At 46.6% G+C, this 24350-nt stretch overlaps 1 protein-coding gene and 1 pseudogene across 2 annotated transcripts in view; both read right to left on the bottom strand.

The window, feature by feature from the left end:
- Window positions 1-24350, bottom strand: part of COG3 (component of oligomeric golgi complex 3) — a 54394-nt gene that overhangs the window by 12027 nt on the left and 18017 nt on the right. For both annotated transcript variants that reach the window (XM_016143846.2, XM_016143847.2), the window contains 11 exons: window positions 23223-23266; window positions 22395-22521; window positions 21745-21836; window positions 20538-20677; window positions 19096-19256; window positions 17114-17219; window positions 14599-14723; window positions 12200-12289; window positions 6531-6651; window positions 4053-4141; window positions 3809-3943 (listed from right to left, as the gene is read on the bottom strand). In XM_016143846.2, the coding sequence (XP_015999332.1) occupies window positions 3809-3943; window positions 4053-4141; window positions 6531-6651; window positions 12200-12289; window positions 14599-14723; window positions 17114-17219; window positions 19096-19256; window positions 20538-20677; window positions 21745-21836; window positions 22395-22521; window positions 23223-23266 (1230 nt within the window). The remainder of the gene's footprint in view (window positions 1-3808; window positions 3944-4052; window positions 4142-6530; window positions 6652-12199; window positions 12290-14598; window positions 14724-17113; window positions 17220-19095; window positions 19257-20537; window positions 20678-21744; window positions 21837-22394; window positions 22522-23222; window positions 23267-24350) is intronic.
- Window positions 13723-13841, bottom strand: LOC118609647 (annotated as a pseudogene).

Raw genomic sequence — 24350 nt, 5'->3', positions numbered from 1 at the left:
TCCTCCACCTCTTGTTCCAGAATTTAACCAATTTCATAATAACATATAGTTAGGCTGTATGTATTTAGATATTAAAAACCAACAAAAACTTGTGTGCTTATTTCTATTTACTACCTACACAACGTGTTTATTTTAAGTTACATCTCAAGGAGCATTTTCTTCGAAAGTTTTCCTCAATGAGCCCCATCTTTTTTAAAACCTTTACAGGACGAACAGGGGCCCAGCTGTCTCATAATGACACTGCTGAAGACACCTCACTGTTGACATATTTTCTATCCTGACTTCCCAGTAGATTATATAACTCTTCGAAAACAGAAATTAAATTTAGAGGTCAAACTCTATTAAGTACACATCAAGAAATAAACTTAAAGGTATGGTGTTGCTGAGAAAATTAATAACACTTCAGAGGAAATATGAAGAATAAACCTGCAATACTTCAGGAAATTATCTGAAAGAAAAGGAATATTGCTAAATACAAAGCTGAGTTTTCAGTATAAATTAGTTCTACCAGGGAAATGCTTTTAGCTACAAACTTGAGATTATACTTCCTTAAAATGCTCTCAGATTTTTTTTTATTTGAAGCAATATCTTCACTTCAGATTTGTCATATTTTACTATAAAATAACATTTTTGCAGCTCTTACCGTTACAAAGCACATTTATTTATCTGCATTATCTTCTTCGGATCCTCGCAGTAAACTTGGCGAGGAGGAGGGCGGAAAACCGGGGCTGGAACACGCTGACTCGCCGGCCCCGCCGCCAGGAGGCACGGGGGGGGGGGGGGGGGACGGGGGGGGGGGGGGCCGGCGCTCGGCTCCCTGCCTCGGCTGCTCTGCTCGCCCTCCGACCCCCACCAGGCCCTACCTGGGCGTCTGTTCTAAGCAACATTCGGTACATAACATTCTAGAACAACAAAAAACTACTAACGGTTTTTGAGTTCGATAGACTATCTATTACCCAAAAATCTCTATACGAACCTCCACCCCAACACTGAGAGCAGCATCACACGCCTTACGGACAAACGCTGAGAGAGAACGTTAATTTTCCAAGGAGCAGGAAACAAGGCGATAGAGCATGTATGTTCTAAAACTTATTTTACTTTTCTCAAAAAAAAAATGCATGAATTGAACAAAAAAAAATCAGGATGTTCATACTGGACAGATTATGATGTTGTAGAAATGTTTGTCCTTGTGCATCCTGCGTCACTGTGAAACCTGAGGTTCTCAATCTGTTAATGAACTTGTTTTCCTCACTCCAATACTAAGGATGTAACGGGAATTAATGAAAAGGAAGCATCTCAACAAGAATAGCCCAGGGAAGGAGCAACAGAAACGAAAAATCCAAAATAAAAGGAAAGAAAAGGGAAGGAAAAAGGAAAGGGAAGGGAAGGGAACGGGGAAAGTCAACTTGGGAATCAGAATCGAACCCGAGTCTTTAGGCTCAAAAACCAGTGAGAACCTCAGAATGTTCTCTACACACTCACACGGTTTGTTTTATTATGCAAACCCGTGTATGTTTATAAAATCACCCCAAACTCAGGAACAACTGAGGACAGTGTGTTGATGGGATTTAACAATCCAGACCTATAAGCATCATCCGAATGAAATATAAAATGCTGTTTCCTGGCTGTACCTGCGGATACTGTTTTCTTACCATCGTTTATCAAGGTACAAGCACTGGTGGCCTTACAAAAGGCCAACTATAATGAGAGGCACAAAATTCTGCATTTGCAGGTTTACCTTTTAAAAAAAAACATTTTAAAGTTTTTAAAACCTTTCCACTGTCTCTGCTATTCAGAACAGGAGTAACATTCACCAGGAAAAAGTGAAAACGTTTGCTCTGTAAATTCTAAGAAGCTATGTCTTAAACGATCACAAGTCTAGATGTGTACACTGTATGCTTATGCATGTGTGTGTGCACGTGTGTGCACACACGCACGCACGCAGGCTGTATCTTTGCTCTGACTCACACTCTATGCCAACAGGACAGGGAAAGGGGCCTGAATTTGGAATAAGATAATGTAAAAGGGATGCAGAGTCCCCTACGAAGTATTCTGACTGGAAACTCGGTGAGAGACCGGGGTCGAAAAGGGAAAAGGGAGGTCACCGTGAGTGACCTGAGCGAGGGCGCTGCAGCTGAGGGGAGGCCGGGAGTGGCTTCTCCGGGACAATGTCCCGCCGACCCACAGCGAGGGGGGTCTACAAAGAGCTGTGGGAGGAGCTGCACAGAGACCCGGGGACACGCGTGGCCTGTCCACGGAGAACCGTTATACAATGCACACCCGCAATAGGTGTTTTCTGCGGAAACCTCTACTATTTAAAAAACGTTTGCAGTGTCCGGCCTTCCAAAATGCACGCGGTGCCAGGTTCACTGAGCTTATATAAGATTAGCCGGGACACCACCACCAGTGAGTTTTCATTCTCCTGATTTCCAGGAAACCACTTTCCTTTAAAAAAAAACAAGACCTTTAACCCTGGATTTCACTACCACCAGCTTGCTTCCACGGGGAGTTTCACTCTGCCGCTGCGTTTGCCGAATCCTCACCTCAGCATCCCCGTCCGCGCCAACGCGGACGCGGGCCCCAGACGCGCACTGCAGGCTGCACGCTGGCCCCCGCGAGGTCGATCCCGGCAAAAACTGTGACGACTCGTCTGTAAACCACGAAGCATCAAAACCCGTACCGTTTTTTAATTAAAACCTGGTAGAAAACATTCCCACCACCTTCTTTCTAAATTTGTGTGGTAGGAAAAAAACTCGTCATGCACACGCATTCCGAGTAGCTGACATGCAGGGACTGAAGTCCACTCACAAGTACCGTACTCCAGCGGAAGCGACGAGCAGTCTGCCTGGGTTAACGTTTCTGCATTTGCTTTTCTGGGTACTTACTATTTTTTATAGTTACTACATTGTTTTTATCACAGGCTTCAGACACATCCGCGTCCCTGGACCCAGCGACAAGTCACTAACAAACGACTTACTTAGCTGTCTCCTCTGGTCACTTCATACATACGTCCTGTCTCCCCGGTTAGGACTGAGATACGCAGATTTGAGAGAAAGGACTGTGATGTCTTTTTTTTTTTTTTTTTGATGTATTCTAATATATGTATGTCTTGATGAGCAATGGAAGCTTAATAAATTAAAGTTAATTTCAAGACTTTTTAAACATCTTTATGAGAAAAGTTCTTAGTAACGGCACTTAAATTTTTTTTTTAAAGATTAGGTTGAAACAGAGAAGTCAAAGTAGCTACGATCTGAATTTTTCACTGCTGGCATTAGCCAGCTGATGTATTTTAGCTTGGAGACAGAGACAGATGATTATAAACTCATGTATCTGGTAATTAACAATGCAATCATAAAAAACCTTGAATTCTCAATTATCCATGCGAAAAAGAAGGGAGAAATAGCATGTGAAACAGAGAGGAAAACAGTCACCCATTTGAGAAACAGGAAACCCTGACGGGCAGGACTGTGACTACTGCCACGTGGGTGCAAAGCCAGGAAAAGTGAGCGTCCCAGACACACGCACACACCCGCCGCGCGGATAAACAGAACACGGCCCCCCAGAGGTCTGCCGAAACCAGCTCTGCGACAGTTTCACTCTCTCTTAAAAGCTAAAATCTCCGCCAGCGGTTTTTATCTGAAAGTCCAAGACCAAAAGCTTCTAAGAAAGAACCGCGGTGACTTCCCAGACAGAGTCACTGAGACTTGGGCTTCCCGCCTCGTCCTGCCGGAGCGCCCCCCAGAAAGAAAGTCCCTGAACAGGAATCCCCGGGCGGAACGCAAACCCCCGGGCCCCGCACGGCCCGCACCTTCGCCGTGAAGAGCTCCAGCGGCTCCACGAACTGCGCCGTCTGCTGCTGGATGAAGTGCTCGCAGGCCGACTTCAGGTGATGGTCCACGTCTTTCTTGGAGTCAAGGTAATGTTCTCTGATCTCAGGAGTGCCCTTGAAAAGAAGACGACAATTCCCTCCCGTGTTTACGTGCCTGAAGTCAGCAGACGTGTAAAGAATGCCGTTTTATCTCCCACCACCAATGAAACAGACTCCTTCTCACCTCCAACAAGAACTCTATCAAGGCATTGTTGCTATTCAGCCTAAAAAATCTTGGAACAGTCATAGGGTTCAGGATTTTAAACGCTGCATCTGTGAAACAAAATTACTCATCCGGTGAACAGGTACAGTTTCAACAGAAAAGCCGAGTTACTGTTTCAGAGTTTCAGAGTGTCCGCATACCCTGGTTCTGCGACTGCGACCCAAAAGCGGTCTCGTTGCCACCGCGCCCTCCAGGATGGGGCGAGACAAGGCTACGGCGCCCACACCCCGTCATTTGCCAGAAGTCAGACTGAGAAATGACCATTAAGCTTACTTATTCGTTTATAGAAACTTAGAAAAATGATAAACGGTAATTGACACCTTAAAACGCCATGCCTTTACTTTTATGACGCTAACTAGGTTTTAAAAAAAGTATGCATATACTTACCCAACTTCTTTTGTTACAATCCTGGCTGGCACAGAAATTTATTCATTGGAAGCGGTCTGAATAAATTAATGTGTCAGCCGGAAAGAAAACACCAAAAGGACATATTTACCCCTTAACCTCCAGACTAACTAGAATCTACACAAAGTATTAACCGAGGTCTCATTGATGTTCAAATGCAATAAGATATGTTAGTCGTGAGAGGTTAGAGGCTTTACAAGTGAGCACAGCAAGTGCTATTAAGTGATAGAAAAGACCACTGCTTCGCTTCGCTTCGCCAGACCGGAGAAAGCAAAGCGTGACACACTTCCGGCCCCGGCTTCCCCACGACAGCCCGACCTGCCTGACCCCGACCCTGACCTCACCGCAAGAGACCCTCTCCACCAGGCCAGGGTTCAGGGCAAAGCTTTAGGAAATGGCTCTGTTTCTGCTCTTTTTCTACAAGATATCTGAAAGTGTGTCTGCAATAAATAGAATCAAATCACCTCCTGGCAGGCTGCATGAGCTTCATAATGTTTTAGGGAAAACATACTTCAAACCAAAATTTGCCAAAATTTTAGGGTATTTCGTTTTCTCACACGTCAGTGCATCTAAACTAGGCCCTAGCAGCAGCAGATAATGAATTTTTAAAAAATGAAAATTCAGTTCATCGGCCCTGCTTTATCCCATCATTTAAATAAAGTGCGGGCCATCGGCGCCTGGCATCCTTCGGGGCTGGGGGAATGTTCCCACACCTCATATCTCTGAAAGGAAGGGAAATCTACTAGAATGACTGGCACGTAGAAGCCTCTGAGGAGAATAAGCGCCAAGAAAACAAGGTATTCTCTACGGGCGAGAGCCAGGAGATCCGCTGCTGTTAAAGAAAAAATCACAGACTATGTGAATAACACAGAGACACACTCTCCAGACTCCAAGAGAACTGAGAGGTATTCTCTGGTGGAGAGGAGAGAGCGTTAGGAGAGGGGCAAACCTTCTTAGCAGGACCCACGACGCTGGCTCCCAGGGGAGTTAAATCAAGTCTGCCAGGTCACAGGCAAGGCCCTTAGGGAACCAGCGACCTGCTGCCTTTGGGGACCCTAGTGTTGTGGCCCCACTGAGCCATGGGGCACAGAAAAGAATGGAGTCACTGGATCTTCTCGCTCCCCCGATACCTAAGAGGCCAGTTCGCTCATTACCTAAATGAAGGGCTAACGTCATTGGACCTTAATTCTCTTGAAAATGGTTGTTAGGTAAGTTTTGTAAGTAAAGCTAGTTTTGATAAGTTTGAAGTAATTACAGGAAATGAGAGATTTCTGTGGTATGCTCCTCACTGCTTAAGATCAACATCTTAAAGAAGAACTACTGTGACCTTCTAGAATCATCACTCATTACTTCAGTGACAAACCATGAGGGCGGACACAGCGCCTCCCCCCGCACGAGCCCGTGTGCTGAGGTCTGACCACCTCGAGATGACCGCTTGACCGCATGCAGCTCGTTTAAACCGTGCCCGTACAGAGAGCTTTAACGCACGTTTTCGGCCTCGATGACCTGGACTGACCTCGATAAGCTGGGAAGGTATCACGACATGCGGATTATGCTCACTTTACCTGGGGGACAGAAGCGAAAACCCCTGTCCGAGATCACACAAGAGCGGGAAGTGACTCTGGGACCCGGATAAGCACTCGCTCGGCCCCTTGCACCCCGCCGGCTCCCTAAATGTTCATGAACTGACGAACTCAACGCGGAGTTTAAAATCATCCCACTAGCTCACACTGTTGGCAGTTCTTACACTGACGTTTCCTTTTTGACTGTTTATGACCATGCATGGCAGAGCTGAGAGAGTAATGCTGCATGACAAAGAGGCACGTTCCGACACAGCTCCCTCCGTAAAGAAAATGCAGCAAGTTAGATGCCATTAGGACGCCGACGGCTCAGCTTAGAATGAGTGAGGAACATGCTTAGCAAGCGCGGCATGCAAAACCATTGCAGATGAACATAAAATAAACCTGTGACCTGTGCTGACACATTTGGACAGGCAGGATGCACCCAACTGTGCCAGCCAGGGCAATGAAGTACCTCTAGTTTTCTTGAGGTCCAGGGAAATTTCCTTAATGGTGAATTCAGTGTGAAATGGAGCGATTTGTTCACGAAGAATCAAAAGATGCTTTATTAAGAAAAGTTGTCCATCAATACGAGTCTAAATTGTAAGACAGAAAAATGAACATTATCTCACAGTAAATAAAAATACGAGCATGCAAAACATAGACGTTGTTAATCAATATTAAACATTACGTTTATAGCGCTTAACCTAACTTTCTGACTCTTAACTTTATGGCACCAACACTCCTTTGTTGTGCAATGAACTCTCCCCATAGCATCCAGGTTAGAATGACCTGGAAAACCTTGCTTCAAACTCTTACTAACACGGTCACCTGTTCTACTTAGCAAATCCAAGCAAATCAGACAGGAGGCTGTCAGGCAACACAGAAAGAGAAGCCAAGGCCACGTGCCCTCGGCGCAGGAGGCGAGACCAGGCAGCCACACGTGCGCGCAGAGCAGGCAGCGAAAGAAGAGCTCAGCGCGCACGCGTGATTCCGACCTCTCGCCGTTCTAGCTTCTCTTCAGTAACGTGGCCTTCACCATTGGATGAAAGCGGTTTCGAAATCCAGAAATACTCGTGTTTATACAAAAATACAAAAGGAGCCTCCAAATGCACAATGATTTGGGGTCACCACACCTGGATTACACTGCCACCAACAGAGCACTGACCCCCTCTGCCCCTGAGAGTCCCTGCCTTTCCTCTTGCCCTCCCAGGGCCCATCCACAAGAGTCTTAGGGTTCAAGCGCAGGCCTCAAAGCCCCGGCCCAACCCCCAAGTGGTGGATCATCACAGCTCTCAGTGCAGAAACGGGTGTGCACATTAACGTCGGCAAGGCTGTGTTTGCTCCTTGCTGCTACTCCAGACAGAACTCTACCATGAAAACACCTCTGATGAAATTACACATCAGGAAAAGAGGGGAGGGGCTATGAAGCTAAGCGACGCCTCTCTGCTCTCCCCCACCCCCAACTTCTAAACAAACACATAATCAACACGTAAGGATGCCTCCACTGACGGAAACTCACTCTGCACTCTGGACCACGAAGCATTAGATCAATAGGAAGTGCCACGCATTTTTGAATACTTGCTCTATTTTGCCCAATTCCAATGGGCAAAAATAATACAATATAATTTATTTTACTAACACTCTTGTGATCCAGGAAATGTGCCATGTTAGTTTACAGATATACAAGATGCTCAATTTAAGTACATAATAACAATTTCTTGCCTTAAAAAACTAAGACATTAAGTGATTATTTTCACTGATCACGTTTTAAAAAGTTGAGGAAGCATCGGAGACGTGGCTCCCCAGCGTATGTCGTCAGTTTGGCTCAAACTCTTACAGAAACTCTGTAGGTCCGGACGTCTCCTACGTGGCTGTTTACTGGGCGTAGCCGGCAGGGTCATGACAAACCCAGCCAGGACCACGCTGGGGACCCTGGTGCCAGGTACAAGGGCACACTGTCCCCCATCAGCTCTGCACCGGGTGAACCTGGCTGAGTTTCTCTCGGATTTGTGGGTGTCCCCGCTTTACACAGCAGGCCGCGACTTTATTTGGCCTGTTCTCAGAAAATCTCTGAGGTGGATAAGGGCTGAGATGGCCCTGGGAAAGGGGGAGAACGAGTTGCTGCTTTTCATTTGTTTTTAACTGGATGTGCTTCCTGAGTCTGAACAAAATCTTTGCTGGCTAATGAGAAGCTGAACTCTCTTTAGAGCTGAAAGAGAAAGAACATGCGAGTCCCCTGTGTGACGATAATGTTCGGATCCCCAAATCTGGAGTGGCGGGGGGGTTGCCGGGAGCCGCCCAGTGTGGCAATGAGCCAACCCCAGAGAGGCCACGGCAGTGCGGGGAGAGGGGCAGGGCACCCTGGAACAGGCGCACCCCGAGAAGGGCCTTGGAAAGTGCCGGGGATCCGGCGGCGTCTGCGAGCCCTCGCCGGCCCCTGCTCGGGTAGGGTGTTCTGGGGTGACTGAGCGTCTCTGTGAGGCTGCCCGCAGAAAGCTCCCCTGGGCTGTAAAGTGACGGGCACGCTGGCCTTTCCTAGCAGTCTGTCCAGATGCTACGCATCACAAAATTCACACACGAAATCCTGCCCACGGCGATGAGCCCCACGACAGCCAGCATCCCCTTAATGCCGAGATGGCCACGAGGCGGACCCTTTAATTCTTCTGAATTAATCTTCTGCGCACTCGATTAGAAAAAGCAGGCTATAAAATCAGGCAGAAAGAATGAAAAGCATATTTAATTGCTCTCTGGAAACTTCAAAAAGAGGATTTAGATAAATGGGTCAACCTACAATGTCATTTGTCAACCCAACTCTTTGAGGTATTAAAATGGCTGTCCTTATTTCAAAAGGGAGAACATTTGGAACTTGATTTGCCAAGGACAGACATAAATTGTCAAGGTCTCCAAAACAAAATTTGAATCCAACTGTTCCCTGTGCCCGTCTGTGCATGTCTACATGTGCATGTTGAAACGGGAGATAATTTTCTACCTCCGTGGTATTGTTAAAATTAACTTAAAGGCAGGTGTTTGTAAGAATTGGGTGTTTTAAAATTCTCAGAAATACAGAAACTAACTCAAATGCTTTTCATATTCATGCGATTTGAGATGAATCCTCAGAAAATAAAAGCTAGCTTCAGTCTGTTGGTGTTAGGTAAAACAGACGTGCCGTTATTTTACATGGGTTTATAACAGTCCATGTTAATAACTTACTTTGACATCTAGGAAATGGTTCTAGAGCTTACGAAATGTCTTTAAAAATCTGCCAAGCTGGAGTGCTAAATGCTGACTTCTTAGTTTTCATTACAAATTGAGGTTTTAAGGGCTAAAATCTCAATATACGTGTAGGAATAACTTTGCAGTGTCTGGAAGGCCTCAAAGGATTTATTTTTTATGCTAAATTGCATGGGAAACATTATAAAATAAGTGATAAAAGACTTCTAAGGTAAATTACATGCACAAACCATGGCTGTTAACTGAACAGCCAGGGCTCCGGTCCCTCCTGGCCCCTGGCACGCCCCTGTTCATTTTTTTTTTTTTTTGCATTCCTTCACGCAGAACATGTATTTAAGCTCAACTTTAAATGAAGGAGCTCATGAGCCCACATTTCTGAAAGGAGATGCACCGACTGCCGGGGTGTTGATGAAACGCCAAGCCAGCAACCAGGCCCTTTTACAGCGAGCTCCAGGGAGACGAAGACGCAGGTGTTGGCCTGGAGAAAGGACGGCAGATAAAAGACACTCTCCTGCCCCTTTCGAAGGGGACTCATCAGGCCCTGACGTGAATGGGCAGCCACCCCCGTCTCTGGCGCGTGCCTCTGCCTACAACAACCGCCAAAGGCTCCTCGGGGACAGGAAGCCGCTGACGCCAGAGGCAGACAGCTATCCTGAGATCGCGCCACGCGGTTCACCCACGGACTGACACCGGACTCGGAACCCGCCTCGCTTGACCGTCTGAGCCCGTCTGCTAATGACGCTGGTCGTCACCACGGTCACACTTGTTCCCTGGGTTTTCCGCACGGTCCGCCCGTGTATGAGGTGACTGCTCGTCCTCCCCGTGGCTCACGTAAACGCCCCACGAGACGCCAGACGAGGACAGTGAGACACAGGTGGGGCTCGGATCATGGCAGTCCACGGGGGAGAAATGACCCAGAGTGGTTTTCCGCGATGAGAGCCACAGGACCCGGCCGCCCTCCACACACCTGCCCTTCCCTTTCTGGGACAGATTCGGCCTCGGCTCAGACCCCACGGTTCCGGTGCCGCCCCATCCCCCACGGCCAGCAAGACCACGCGATACCGAGACCTCCCGGCACCGAGGCCGCACCACCCGACCAGAAGGCGGGTCGTCGTGCATCCCCAGACCGACTTAGGACCAAAAGGGGAACGGGAAAAGGTTCTACGGAGTCACCTCGCAGGTGCTCTGACCCTAAGCTCCTGCCTGGGCAGTCACGTGGGCAGTCCCGCCCAGGCCCACAGCGTCTCTGCTGAGAGGCTCACCTCTGCCTCGAGCCGGCCCTGCCCGCGGCCCCCGAGCGTCTGGGTGAACACACCTTCAGCGCCTCTCTGCAAACCCCTCGGTCCGAAACGTAACCGCCCCCAGGAGAGCAAATAATCTCAACCGCCCTGTACCCCATCCCCGCCTGCTTCCCCCGCCTCCACGCCACCTGCCCCACGTCCCCTCCGTAACTCCAAACGCATAAAAGAAGCTGCCAAAGTGTTACTCTCGGGAGCATTTGGGATCTTGCTCCCTCCCCGGCATCTGATTTGCTCTGGCTCAAATGAACTCATAAAAAGTAAAAAATAAAAAGCTGAAAGGCAAAAGTACACTAACTCAGCCGTGAGAATAAGTTAGCTTATTTAACTGTTTACCAAATTGAGGGCTTCCTCATACATACTTAAACACCCTATAAAATGCAGGAAACAGATAAAAGAGGCAATGAGGGCAAAGACTGAATAATCAAAAGGCTCTTTACTCCCCCCTTAAAACTGAGACGGTGGCACAAGAAGGCATAAGCATTTGAATGTTTTTTTTTTTTAATTAGGACATTTTTCTTTCCTCATGATGATCTAAGAAATACATGCTCACCATAGAAAATCTGGAAAATTTTTAAAAAGTGAAAGAAAAGGAATAAAAATCATCCATAGTCACCCAAAAGCTTTCAACGTTGTTACATTTTCAAATGCATATTTTCATTACACAATGTTACGTGTATTTCACCTATTATAAAAAATGAGAGCTCAGACTTGGAAAAATTTTTTGAAATGAAATCTGCCTGCCCATGACTTAACTGTCCATTCTCTTGTCCCCATAGCAAAACTTCATTTCGACTCTCCATCCCATGAATGAGAGGGTGCAGTGGTCACAAAGCGAGAACTTCCCCAGAAACAGGATCCCGAATTCTCTTGTGAGGTTTTTAAAAATCTTATAAAGCCTTGAAGTTAGAAACCAAGCCTGTACATCTGGAAGTCTGCAAAGGCTAACGGTTTGAACACTCCAAGCGGCAAAGACACGTGGGCTAGAAACAGCCCCCGGCCCCCTCCCTCAGGCGGCAGGTGTTTGGCCAAGCGACACCCCCGCCCACGCTGTGCTCCCTAAAAAGCTCAGGGGCCCGTGGGAGAAGCGGGCACCAGCAGTTCTCAGCCCCAGATCCCTCCCTGATTAAAAACCCTAAGTCACAAAGTCACGTCAACTGCTTCTAGTCATACAGGGCCACACTGCCTGTCTCCCAAACTGGAGGACCCCCTAAGAGCGAGGCCACTCGGCCCTTTAAAACATCATCGTAAGTAAACAAAGAAAACGCCGTTGCAGGGATGACTATAAATGGCCACGTTTCCTTGAAAACCCTGTGTTGGTAACCCCGGGAACCGGCGCCTCCCCCAGCTGCTAAGGCCGTAACGAGAAACCTTTATCCTGTAAAATTTATACCCTAATTACCATTTTTGGTACTTTAGCAAAGTAGGCATCTCTCTTACACAGTGCAGTCTTTATTTAGCACTGCAATGAAATACTACCAGCTTCTCTCAAAGGGCCTTGAAATTAAATCGGTTAAATAAAGAAATCCTACTGCCCAAAGGGCCTATAAATAACTGCCATAGTCCACAATGTTATATGGGTACCAAGAGTTCACCTAACACTTCATCAAACCTTGTTCTTGCTGATAGACTCTGACGCTCCAAGTAAGGACTGGATGCAGGCGGACAAGGCTTCCTGTGACAATCCTTGGAACACCGCCCTCTGGTGGAAGAAAAGAGAAACGCACCGTGTAGCAGCACTTCGCGCACAGGGAAAGAGATCAGGATGGCCTGCCCTCGTCCACTGGGTGCATTTACGTCACTGGGGCGCCCTAGTCCCGGGTAGCCTCTCTAGACCAACGCACACAGCTTACAGGTTCGAAACCTGCACCTCTCAGAACACTCACGTGACCCTTCCACTATACTCCCTGAGCAGCTATCCTTCACGCCGGGCTCTGCGAGGCTGGACACAGCGGTGGGTGGGCCGCAGAGCTCTCGCTCCAGCACGGTCTGCTGCGGGCTGTTTTTTAAATATGTAAAACCAACTTTAAAACAGACCCTCAGTAAATCCACTTCTAGAAATCTATCCCAAGAGATTAATCAGTATTGTTCTATAAGACTCACACAGGTGGGTCTTCCACACAGTATTATTATTTAAAAGTAAAAAACTGGAAGGAAGTGCTCCATGATGAAGGGGCTGACAAAATGCTAGTAAATCTAAATGCCGGAACGCTGTGCATGAAACTAAAAACGCTAAAGGAGGGGGTCAAATTCTCGTAAAATATAATTAAGTGAAAAAAATTCAGGTTACAAAACAGTGCGTCAAGAACGATCCTTGATTGCCGTGTCTCCGTCTTGCTCGAGGGGTGGCACGTGGCCAGCGCGGGGACTCCTGCCAGTCCCCTCGCTTCCCTCCAGGGTCCACCACGCCCGAGATGAACCCGGCAAGGCGCGGGTGACTGCGGCCCGGGGCCCGGGCCCGTCCCCGACGCGGCCCTGCCCCCGCCCTGTGCGCTGCTCCCCTCCCCATCCCCACGAGGCTCCTGCAGTGGGGAGGGTCCGGTGGCCTCCTGCTGGGTCAGCGACCCTGTCTCAGGAGGAGGGCAGAAGATGGGCGGCTGAGACTGAGAACCCCTCTTTCTCCTGCTCAGCCGTACTGCAGTCTTCACTGGACCAGTCTTTCCTCACCTTTGGTGGGGAAGACAGAGAGGGGTAAGGTCCGAACGTAAGCCAGGCGAAAAAATGACAGGCCTGCCTAGGGCATAAAATAAATACAGGCACAGCGATGCCCTTGGCCGACCTGCTTTTTGGCTAAAATCCTGTAAGCACCCAGGAGACTTCGCTCAGGGCTGTGATGACAGGCGGGCCCTACAGGGAATACGCCCCCTGCATACTTCCCATGGCACCATGGCTCTGCCGCAGGGAGTTTCTGAATCCCAGCCTGATGCCCTCATGCAATACGCCTACTGGAGAACCTGGGGGGTCATGCCAGTGTCCAGACTCCCTCCAAAAATAAAAAATAATAAAAATAAGGGATTGTAAGCTGACAAGGTCCTTGCAATCTGTGAGGTCAACCAAGGGTTGCCTTGCCTTAAAAAATAATTTAAAAAAATAAAATAAAAACAATCAACTTAAGTTTTTATTTTATTTTATTTTTGCCTACAGCACCTGGTCTCCCTAGGTGGTCTCCCATCCAAGTACTAACCAGGCCCAATCCTGCTTACCTTCCGAGATCAGACGAGAATGGGCTTGTTCAGGGTGGCATGGCCATAGTCAAATTAATTTTTTTAGGTGCACCAAAATTTTATAAACTTTAAGTTCAGCAGCAAACCTCTAACAGTCAATAAATGTAGAAAAATCTGATCTTTCAAGGACTGAAAATCAATCACATTCTTAAACTGAATGCTTAAAATAACTGTTACATGAAATCGGTGTAAGTTGGTGCTAAAAAATAAAATTAAAAAAGTACTGCTAATTTCAGCAAATAACTAAATCAGTCCATGGTTAGAAACACATGTAATCTTAATACTAACTAAGGATCTAAATTGAGTGCAAAATGGAAGTGACTGCCTTTAACGCTAACAGTGATTCTAAATGTCCGTTACGCCTGCGTGACACTGGACGCAGCACTTAACCTTCCTGCATCTCTTTTTCTTCATCTATAAACTAGGACAGGTGAATTAATCGGCAGTTTTAAATTGTTTTGTGGTCACAGACCCCTATGAGAAGCAATAAAAGCTACAGCGCTTCTCGGAAAGACACAGTCACAGGGACCCACATACGATCTCACCCACGACACCAAGGTCTCCACGGACACCCTCAAAGCCCCCTCGTGAGTTCTACAGGTCTACAGAATGCTCAGGTTAAGAATCCCTAAACTAGACTGATGTTAAAATTATCTCTGTATCTAAAAATCACGATTCTAATCTAACGCTAAGCAAAACAGTGTATCGACATCTTAGAAAAGCAACGTCAAACACATCGCGGGCAGAAGGCCCGCGGCCCGCAGCGGACGGGACCTCACGCACGCACATCTATGCATCTGTACAGCTTGGACAGGCAGACGAGGGCGCGCCGCACGGTCGGGAACCACATGCCATGGAGGTCGGCTGGCGACAGCGTGGTCTGTGGCCTCGCGCTGAGCGATCCCGCTGAACCTAGGAGCCCAACAGAAAAGGAGACACGTCCACACATATGGCTGGCTTGTTTGCAGAGCAAAGCCGGGGTCAGCGGAGCCGCCCGCCTTCTCGGTCTCGCCCGTAGCGGGGGGGAGGGGGCCCGAGAGAAAGCTACGTCAGGGCGGTGAACGTGACAAGTGAGTACACACACAGGTGTGCGGGTATGTCCCCACGTACTCGACCAGCTGTCTGTCCCAAACCGTGAAGGGTGATCTCTGTGGAACGCACGAACAGTGTGCACGGTACAGGATGCCACGCAGCCATTAACGAGGAGGCAGATGGCTACGCGGCCACGCGGAACCCGTGGGAGCCCGAGGAGCAGGGCGCGTGGCCGCGCTCACAGGAGGCGGACCCACAGCTGCTCCGCTCTCGCCTCCCTGCCACTCACGGACCCCCTCCGCGCCAGACCTCCACTTCCGGCCCTCGCCACCCACCACGCTCCCCCCTCTCAATGACGGCCCCCAGCACGCAGTCTTTGACCACGGTGTCCTTTTGACTTCCTGTTTCTCACCCATGTACTCAAAATACACTGCTGCCCCCTCCCTCCTCTGGCTTCCATGGCACCCCACGCCCCGCCTGCCTCCGACCCCCCTGCTCTGCTGTCCTTTCTCAGTCGGCCCCCAATGCGCCTCTACTTCCCTTTGTCCCTTAATGTCAGCATCTGGCAAGGGACTCGCCCCACATCTCCGCCACCGCCACTCTGCCCTTGCCCTGGCGTGACCTTACACAAGCCCGAAGTGGCAACTGTGGCTCTAAACCGGGCCCCTCTTTACAGCTCTAGAGCAGCGCTGTCCAAGAGAAATGCACGAGCCACAACTGCACATGTGACGAAGTAAAAGAAGTGAGAAGAAACGAGTGGAATTCAGTTTAATATATTTTATTTAACGAAGTTTATCCGAAACAGCCTCATTCTAACATGCAAGCAATATAAAAATTACTAATGAGGTATTTTCCATTCTTTGTTTCTGTCTTTGACACCTGGCATGTATCTTACAGTCACGGTGTGTTCAGACCAGCCACATGTCACACTCACCGGCAAGTGGCTACCACATTGGACAGCACAGCTCTAGACCTACGGGACACAGGTGCCCCCTGTTGTTCCACAGGGACCCTCCTCAGTCCTCAGCCCACGTCCAGTGTGACATCCAATTCTGCTGACTCACCCCAACCACGCCCTTCATCTACACACTTCTCTCCACCCCCCGCCCCCCGAACCTCCTTTCTCTCAAAAGCAACGCTCCCTAAGCAGTCTCCACAGTCCTGCCGGCAACGCCGCACCGCGAAGCCAGGGGTGAGGGAGAGAACGGGCTTTCGGGGGAGGGAGATGTACCAGGCTGGGTGGGCCACACAGCGGTGCACTGTGGTGTCTCCGGGAGCCCTTGGAGAGATGTACTAGGACCGAGAGGCATACCGGGACGAGACAGAGACTCTGTTTCGGAAGACGTCAGGCCGCTGTGGGTCCCTCGTCCTAGCGGGCATAAAATAGCTTTGGCAGTGGGGAATACCCAGGCTGCTTGCCGATCTGGATTTGGGGCACCAGCTCTTTATAGAGTTGACTCAGAATACTTGATGATCCCTACAGCTGGGGACTTGGGGCGGCTGGGGCTCCTCAAAGCCCTCAGAGTCTGTGTCCCCACTCCCAGCCAGTCCCATGGGGACCCGGGCTTTAGTATCGCCTTCACTGTTGTGGGGGTCGCGGAAGGACACCGTACTTTCCATCCAGCTCGTTGTCCAGGTAACCCATGAGCCCGCAGCGTTATTCCTGGACAATTTTGCTCCCACATAACATGCGCCCCAGCCCGAGCTCTCCCTCATTTCTGATCATTATTTTACCCCGGCCCCAAGCACGCAGCACATTCACAAACCACAAATCCGATGGAGCAACCGCCCTGATACCCTGTGCTTCAGCCGAAGTTCAAGGTCCAAGAGACGCTATCACTTGCCACGTAGCACGATCTGGCCTATTTTACCTGCTCGTCCCATGAGCGCCCTGCGCCCACACACGCCCAGGCAAACACGGTCTCCAGTGCCGCGTGCCACCCTCCACGCCCTTCTACCCTGACGAACCTGACCGCCTGGCTATGTCAAGCTCACTGTCACAGACACTACAGCGTTCGGTCACCCACCTCTCGCCGAGCCCACCGCCCCGTGGTCAAAGCTCACTTCCCTTCACGGTTCTGATGCCCTCGCCACGGTCCACGGCTGCCCTGTGCACACCTGTGGCGTGTCCCGAGTCCGTCAACCTGCCCCACTGAAGCGTGGGCTCCTTCAAAGCATAAGCTGGTTCCACGCCTGGCACGTGCCCAGGCCTCGACGCACGTTTATTACATGGGTAAATCCCAGCTGGGAGTTAAAACATCACGACATACCAGGTTTTGTCGGATGATTGGGCTCTGTTTCCTCTAACCGCACATCCGAAAATGAAGCTTCTGCAGGCACCTTCTTCTGTTCATCTTTTAAACTCTGAGCGATTTGCTGTATAAATGAGAAGAATGTTAATTAAAGTGCAGATCTCAGCTGTGTTTGGCAATATGAACATGTTCAAAAAAAATCCAAGTAATAAATAGATGGACTAATACCACATGCGAGTGAAAAACTTGCCTTTTCTGAACCACTAATTTTGGAGCCACTACAAGGCATCTATCTACTGGTAGCTCAAACATACGAAACCCATACGAGAATCATAATTTTCAACTTTGAATTTAGAAACGAAGTCTCCAACACTTGAATTTCCTACAGAAAGCGAGGGAGGGGAGGGAGGGGAGCACGCGACTGCCAGAGCAGCAGACGCCGGGGCCTTCGCGTCAAGCGCGGCGACAGGAGCGAGCGGATGCGCAGGTGACTTCTCCGCTCCGTCGGCTGTGCGGCCCCCGACGCCCCACAGTGACGGGCACGCCCGGCACCCATCCCCGGTGCCCGGCCTTTCACTCCCCAGGGGAAGGAGCCAGGACCCTGGGCAGGGGGCGGCCCCCGCCAAGTGCCGCTGGCGTGATGAAGTGTGGTGCACGCCATCGACTGTGTAGTATTCTTGCAAAAAAAAAAAAAAAAAGTGTTTAACCTGAATCTAAACGTGAGGGAAGCAATCAGACACATCCGGAATGTGGTACATTCTATAATAAAACTGGCTCAGCGCCTCAAAAACTCAGTATCACAGGGGAAAAAAAGAAGAGGGAGGGAGCCTGGACTTGATTTAGACATAAAAACCCAATGTGACATGGTAACTGTGACTGGATCCCACTTTTTATTTTTTGGTCCAGTTAGAGAAGATCTTTGAAGGACAACTGAGGAAATGTGACTATGGACTGTATACATAATTAATATGATTGAATTAATGTTAATTTTCGTAGATGTAAAAACTGCATTGTGATTATGTGGAGAATATTTTTACTCTCAGGAGAACAAGAACTACAGTATTTACAAATGAAGTATCATGATGTCTGGAACTTATTTTCAAATAGCTGAACAGTAACACATATGCACACGAAAAAACAGAGTAAATGTGCCAAGCCAGTAACACCTGGTGACCCTGAAAAAATTCTAGATTCAACTGAATATTAGATATTAAGGAACTATAAATGCTTTTAGGTGTGATGACGGCATCATGGTTGTGTAAAATAGAGGCGCCCCTGCTGAGGCATTTATGATGAGCTGGTGACAGAATTTGCTCTGGAACGCGCGAGGGCAGCACGGGGAGGGAGAGGCAGGAGCACGGGACGCGAGGCCACGCGGACGCGGGGCCCGGTCCGTGGCAGTTCACCGTGTCGTTCTGCTCCTGCTCACATTCGAAAATTCCACGTAAAATGTTCTGGGCTCTGATTCGGTTTTAGCACTGACATCTCAGACATCGTGGAAGCTTTGTCCAGCACGCAAAGTAAAGGAAGACATGGATATGAGCGGAAGACCAGCGAGACAAGCCCAAGTCTTCGACGCACAAACTGAACATCGGAACTGCAGAGCTCTGAGGAGACGGCCTCCAGGGATGTTACAGGAGAGCGTGACACGTGGTTACTACGTGACCATCACTACGGTGGCTCCTATGTCATCCACCCTCTTCCGTGCCATTTCCAAGAAAAAAGAGCAATCACAGGAAGCACTCAATTTAAAAACTGAGAACGCATATTGCCTAGAAAAGAGAACTGAACAGAATGTTTATAAAATACATCTTGAAGGGAAGACAACCTAAAAAATTACTTCTGTTCAATGTTTTAGAGTTTATTTTCTATGATTTTGTGGCAAGCTTATCCTGATCTTAAGTTCTGAGTGAGAATTAAAAAGCAAAGTCCTATCTCAATGAGCACAAAACACCTGGAAGTGGGGGCGGGGGGTGGCGCAGCCAGTGAGGAGGACCCACCTCCATCATCACCAGCTTGTCGGGGTACGCCAGGTCGCCGGGCGCCGGTCTGTAGCCGGCGATGTCCGTCTGGATGTAGATGTGGGTTCGGTAGACCAGCCGCTCCTGCACGTCCTCCAGCATCTGCTTCGCTCCAGCTGCAAACGCCCCTAGCTGTTCAGCTGACAAAAAAGGGCAGTCACCCGATCACTGAGATGTAGAAAAACGCTTTCTTTAAACAAGCAAAAGCATCGCTGAATTGTCTGGTAACAGAACAACCCACTTCGCTTCGGGGACTGTGGCTGTATTTCAGGATGACCTAATGACCTCCGAAAAATTTAATACATGTCTTTCAATGTCCTCAAATTTAAAACTGGGAAATAAATTTGCCCTTACACCTTCTTCCTGGGACTCTATAACTTTACTTCTATTATCAATATGGATGATAAAATCGGACTTAACATACTTAGTGCTTTTAAAAGTTCTTTCATACAGTTTCGGATCCATCCTGACTGAGATAGCTAAGGCGGCTTACGAACCGGGTTACCATCCCTTTTACAAATAAATTAATTCCCACAGACACTAGAGTGACTTGTTAATGTTTTCACAAAGTGAGTAAAAAACTAAAATGAGATATGAGTCTATGCTGGATTCCTTCATTTCTAAGATGCCACCGATGTTAACACACACCAGTAATTCTGTGACGATCTCCCAAGGGCTGGGGAGTTGGAGACACAACACAATCGCGTAAGCACGTTGATTTAAAAACTCAGCTTTAATTCAGAAGCATTAAATATGAGAAAACGTACATCTTAGAATAAACGAAATGAAGAATAACAACCATTGAAAGAGTAACAGACCTATAGTATCTCCTAAGGAAAGTCAAATCATTTCTGCCAGTAAAATAATTACTTGAAAGGTATTTTTTAAAGGTGCCTGTGCATCATTAGGAAAATCAGGTCTTCCATGACAATCGAATCAAATGTTGATTTGATTTGAACGTATCACACAGATAAAGTAAAAACTGTTTCAGAGAATTTCTCTTCTTTATTTGTAATTTCAAAAAGATGAATCATTACTGTTATGTATGCTAAAATAATGCCTGTTTTTTAATCAAGATTATAGAGTAATTACTTTACGTATTCTGCTAAAGGCGTGCCAACATGGCAATCCATTTTCTCTGGAGTTCAGATGCCAAAAAGAAGAGTTTAACTGTAATTATTTTATTACTAATTTTGCCCAGATTTCAAAATTCTTTCCCCTTTAATTTGTACATTTAGTCACAAAATAAGATGCTACTTGATTCAAAAAGGGGTAAGGCATCAACCCACGCTTCAGAAATATTACCTTTATACAGGTGGCGGGGTCAGGGGAGAGGGAGCTCATCTTTCTCAAATTCACTGAGCCCCAGATACACTTTAAAAGACTTTGGGATTACCACCTCCACTCGCCCCAACACTCACCGTTGTTCTGTACGTGATCTTCGAGCACCTCATTTTTAAGAATTCCACAAAGTTCCGAAAGAGTCTCTAAGTGAATAACATGAATGATCAATGGCCTGAAGACATCATACAATGACACACACAGTTTCTCCAAAAGTTCACTAAAATAAAGGAATAAAACATGGTTTAGTAGTAATCTTTTCAGGATTTTCTAATCGTTTAAAAGGCATCACTGATTTCTTCCAGCCAATAAAAACAGTAAAATTCTACTGAAAAATAGTATCGGGAACACTATATATTGAGGAGCGAATGGCAGAAAGTAATTTTGAATCTGTAAAGTATATTTGCTTTAAAAGCTCAGAATCAATAAGCGATCAGCAGTCAATGCAAATTAGCTGCCCCCAGGTAAATATTAATTTATTACAACTTGTACTCATTTCAGCAATAATTTTGTATATGTCCTTCCAAAAGCAATAAAAAATATTTCAGGAGACTTAATTATCCTTTTACAATCTGCATCACTGTGAATAAAATGGTACTATCATCCCCAGAAAAGACAGGTCCAAAATTCCTGAATGCTTACAGACTTAGATAAACAATACTTGAAGTCCTCCGGACATACAAGTATTTTGACAAAAACATTTGAAAAGAAAAAATCAGGTTGTCTATATTCTTCATACTGTCAACAGTATTCTCTATACATAGTATTACATCAAATGTGATCAACCCAATCAAAGCCATAAGACACACCTGTCCCCTCCCCATTAGAAGGGCGCAATCAAAACAGCCACTATGAAGAAACCAAAAGTGACTGACAGGGGTTCTGAAAGACACTTAGAGAACAAACTTTTAAAAGGATATTAAGTCTCGTCCGTAGCTTTCAGTGCCTTTCATTAGTTAGAATCACAGGACTTTCTAACTACGAGAATTTATTATACTTAGTGGAAATAAAAGAATGTAGATCCAAAGACTTAGTTCCCTATGTAGATTCTTACTGCCACACCATGCTGTCTCCATAATTATATCATAAAGGATGTGAAGCACATTGGCCTTTAAACTGTATGTTTGTTTTACAATAAATAACCACTGTCCCACCCAACAATATTGCGTTCACACGCCCACAAAAGTTAAAACACCCTGCAGTTAACTTAAGAATACGCCCATAATATAATCAGCCATCATGGTCATTAGCACATGAGATCTGAGTTCAATTCTGTGTACCACCTACTCTAATTTTGGTGTTGGCTTTGTGAAAAATTCACTGTAGAGTTGGTGCTCATCCTGGCACACATGGACCATAAAGGCGCAGCCACTGCGAACCTGCGGGAAACAAACACACACCACCCACAGTTAAAGACACACGACGATGCCAGCGCTTACGAAATAAAGCGAATTGTTGTATTGGCAAAGATCACACATACATTCATGAGACGACTTATTGAAACACAGAAAATGGTTGGTTTTCACTGCATAATGTGAACATGGGTGATTTTTACTTTCTTTTTCATGCTTTCAAAACTTCTGACAATGAAAATTGCTTTTCTAGCTGAATGGGGTATTTAAAAAAAGAATCTTTAAATACTTTCCCATAGTATGAATTAAAATCACACTAAACAAAAAAGCACTTCAGCAAAAACTAAGATATACATCCACAAACTGTGAATTTCATCTTTCAATGAACAATATTTATTTGTGACTCTTCAAAAACGGATCAAAATGAAGATATTTTGCCACGCTGAATGTTTAATTACTAAGGTATATTTGTCATAATGGAAAGAAAAATTCTTTACATTAGTTGATGTGGAAAACACACAGCTCCTAGGGCATCAGAATGTCTCAGTGGAAGGATTAACAAAAGCAGAGCGAGCAGGAACTTACCAGGGCACAGTGATCTCTATTGTTCCGGCTGGTTAGCTCTGTCACCGCGCTCGCAATGCTGGGGCCCAGGAGCAGCTCCCGCTGGCCCAGGTAGCACTGATGGATGTCGCTAAGCAGCTGCTGGTATCTGACCAGAAGCAAAGGAGACAAGTATGTGAATCAAATCTGATCGGAAATCCCAGGACAGGCTGCCAAACCTCTAAAGCTATGGTCGCCTCTCCTGTGCCCCTGTTAAATACTAGAAATATTTATGTATATGTATTTTTAAAAACCCACATAACGAACTGCGGTGCCATAACCTTTATCTTCAAAAGAAAGATTGATCTCCCAAGAACGGAGCTCTCGCACCCGCCCGGGCGGGGGGGGGGGGGGGGAACCCTGCTGTGGGGAAGAGGCGCCTCGCTGACAAGGACAGCGGGCAGTCAGTCGGTGACATCACGCGGCGTATCTGAGAGCCACTAACAGAGCAGAGCTTAAAAGTTCCCACCACGTGATGAGAAACTGCAGCTGTGCGTGGTGATGAACAGTAACCAGACTTACAGTGAGTGGTGGTTATTTCCCAGTACACACGAATATTGAATCGTTATGCTGTGTACCTGAAACTATAAGTTTTATGTCAATTATGCCAAATAAAGATAAACAGAGAGACGTCTTGCACACTCATGAAGTCAGGCCTAGGACTTTGCTCCCCAAATAAGTTGTGCTACGAGAAAAAGCTTACACGGTATGCAAGGTGACTGCTCAGAAAGTACCGGGGACGTAACAGATTGGGGGAAAGTGTTGCGAGAGGAAGATAATCTGGACACTCAAGAGCTTCTAGGTACTCACTCAGGCATCTTTTCAGATCGCTGTTCTATTTGTTCAATCAGAGTCTGCAGAATAAATAAAAATGCTTTAAAAATTCATTGTTTTAGTTACTCTTTTCATTACTTTCTGATTAGAACACACACTAATGCTAGAAAATCTGTAAGTACAGAAAACTTGAAACATAAAAATGTTTCATATAATACCATAAGATAATCACACAGTTAATATTTTAGAATATTCTGTTTTTTGTACATACACAATACCATTTACTATATGTTTATTTTTAAACAACACTGGATTTGTACTACAGATTCAGCTTTATAATCTGCTTTTGAAAAATTAACGTTATTTTAAAACATTTTCCTGTTACTAAATAATTCTCAATAGCAGATGAAAATGTAAATAGAAAGGCTGACTGTGGCACCTGGCACCTAGTAAACACTCAATGAATCATCATGATCACTACTTAAAACAGTGGTTTAAATGGCTACATAGTGGTTTAAGGGGCTTAGGGCTCTAGGCCGGGGGCAAAACTGGAGGAGGGTTGGAGCCCAGAAGAGCTGGTTCTGCCCTCTGAGACTCGCCTCCTACCACACAAAGCCAGCATGACAACCGCTACCTACTTCCCACCTGGGAACCCGCAACACTGGGTCACAAGAGGTACGTATTTCTTGAGGCTTCTGATTCATTCTCCTACAACGTTTCTGAGAAAGGAATCACTTTACTTCCCTATGGCAGTACTTCCTGTGTCTCCGAATCCTCTGAAGCACTATTACGCCTTAATCTGCCAGTTTCTGACGGACAAAAACTGCTACCTAACCTTCACTGAACGTACCCTCCACTGAAGCTAAACACGAGCTCACATTTAGCAACTGTTTTGTTTTCTAAAAGTAATCTGGTCATTTTTGTATTACGTATTTATCTTTCTGATTTGTATGACTTCATTAAAAATATTAATCTTCTTTACTTATTTCTTATGTTTGCTCCAGTTTCTGCCTTTTTTTTTTAATTCAGACAATTTCTATATCTTTAATCTTTTACTCTGCAAATATTTTTCCAATAACTTTTTTTTTAGTCTGCTTATCATTTTTGCACTTAACTTTTTAGTTCACTTAGAATGTATTTTAGTAACGTTATAGAGTGAAGGGC

The sequence above is a fragment of the Rousettus aegyptiacus genome, unplaced genomic scaffold, assembly GCF_014176215.1.
Source record: "Rousettus aegyptiacus isolate mRouAeg1 unplaced genomic scaffold, mRouAeg1.p scaffold_m13_p_11, whole genome shotgun sequence".
Classification (NCBI taxonomy): Eukaryota; Metazoa; Chordata; class Mammalia; order Chiroptera; family Pteropodidae; genus Rousettus; species Rousettus aegyptiacus.
Note: the sequence above shows the minus strand (reverse complement) of the source record. Positions and strands in the feature narration are given on the sequence as shown.